The sequence below is a fragment of the Protobothrops mucrosquamatus genome, unplaced genomic scaffold (genome assembly GCF_001527695.2).
Source record: "Protobothrops mucrosquamatus isolate PMUCROS unplaced genomic scaffold, P.Mucros_1.0 scaffold23673, whole genome shotgun sequence".
NCBI classification, from domain to species: Eukaryota; Metazoa; Chordata; class Lepidosauria; order Squamata; family Viperidae; genus Protobothrops; species Protobothrops mucrosquamatus.
Genome location: NW_015409423.1, coordinates 1 through 1,629, shown reverse-complemented (window position 1 = coordinate 1,629; position 1,629 = coordinate 1). Strand labels below are relative to the sequence as shown.

Below are 1,629 nucleotides of genomic sequence, written 5' to 3'. Positions count from 1 at the left end.
CCTTCTTTGCAGGCTGTGGTCCGTCTGGAAAGCTGCCCTGCCCTCCAGCGGAGACTGGGGCTGCCGATCTCCGCGCCTACTTTGCAGGCCGTCGTTCGTCTGGGAAGCTGCCCTGCCCGCCAGCGGAGACTGGGGCTGCCGATCTCCGCGCCTTCTTTGCAGGCTGTGGTCCGTCTGGGAAGCTGCCCTGCCCGCCAGCGGAGACTGGGGCTGCCGATCTCCGCGCCTTCTTTGCAGGCTGTGGTCCGTCTGGAAAGCTGCCCTGCCTGCCAGCGGCAACCGGGACTGCTCCAGCGAGGCGGTGGGAGACCCCTGTCTCTGTGCCTTCCCCCCCCCTTTGCAGGCTGTCATCTGTCTGGAAAGCTTCCCTGACCGCTCCAGGGCTTGACAACAGCCAGCCAGCCAGCCAGCCAGTTCGGGGTATGTGAATCCTTCTCCGGGGCTGCTGCACAAGAAGTCTCGCGGGATCAGGCGGTGCCAGCCCACCATGCCGGTGGAGACCCTCCAAGCCAGCCGTGCCATGAGCAGCGTCTCGGCCACGGCCCCCTTCACCTCCGCCATGCCCTTCCGCATCCTCCACAAGGGGCCCGAGTACTTCCGCCGGCCCCTGGTCAGCAACGGCGCCTCCCGGAAGCTCAGCGCGGTGGAACGCCTGGAGGCCGACAAGGCGAAGTACGTCAAGAGCCAGCAAGTGGCCACCACCAAACAGGACCCCGTCCGGCCCCTGGTGCTCAAACAGCCGCTCTTCACCCCGGGGGTGAGGCGGGCCATGTTCACCCCCAATCGCAAGACCCCTCAAGCGGGCCGGCGGGGAGAAGGCGGCGGGCCCAAATCCTCTCTCAACTTGGAAATCCTCAACAACCTGATCAATTTCTGCGACAGCCCCCTGGCCTTCCCCAAGCCAGAGATGAGCCCTTCGGAGCGTCCGTGGGCCTCCGAGGTCCGTAGCCGGAATCTGGACAGCGTCCCCTCCACCCCCAAGAAGAAGGCCACGGCTGACATGAGTAAGCTCTCCCAAAGCTCGGCATCCTCCAAGCCGTCAAGCACCGTTGCCGTACGCCGGGTGGACGTACGGCCCTGCGGGGTGTTGCAGAACAGAGGCACCCCGACTATCCAACTGTCTCCGCTCCCTGCTCCACCGGCGCCCCCCAAAGTCCTGCCTGCCACCCCTCTCAGCTGCCCGAGCCCTCGGGGGGAGCCGCGGACCGAGAGTGCGAAACGTCAAACCTTGTTGCACCGTTCCAAATCGGACCTGAGTGACCGATATTCCCGAGCCACGGCCGACTTGGAGCGCTTCTTCAACTATTGTGGCTTGGATCCCGAGGATGTCGGAGACATGGAGATGGAGCGGTTCACTCGAGCCAGCTCGGATATTGTGTCGGTCAAGTTCCACAGCGTCAGCACCAGCAGCTCGGCCGGGACCCACTCCCGGCGCAGCACCGTCACCTTGGAGAACAGGCAGGCCGAGCGCATGCCCTACGGGATCTCCATCATCGAACGCAACGCTCGGGTGATCAAGTGGCTTTACGGACTCCGACAGGCCAGGGAGGCCCAGAAAGTTTCCAACGTATAGCAGCCGTCGGTGAGGGGTGGGTGGGAACTCCAACGCTGAGGGACGAGTCCCTGGAC

The 1,629-nt window shown here is 64.8% G+C and overlaps 1 protein-coding gene across 1 annotated transcript; it reads left to right on the top strand.

Moving 5' to 3' along the window:
* Positions 1-487: 487 nt before the first annotated feature.
* Positions 488-1,573, top strand: LOC107302039 (protein FAM110A-like). The gene has a single exon (XM_015831170.2). It carries the CDS (start codon positions 488-490, stop codon positions 1,571-1,573), a length of 1,086 nt encoding a protein of 361 aa, XP_015686656.2.
* Positions 1,574-1,629: the final 56 nt, after the last annotated feature.

Coding starts and splice junctions, on each gene's coding strand:
- LOC107302039 (XM_015831170.2), top strand. CDS start 488: ATGCCGGTGGAGACCCTCCAAGCCAGCCGTGCCATGAGCAGCGTCTCG.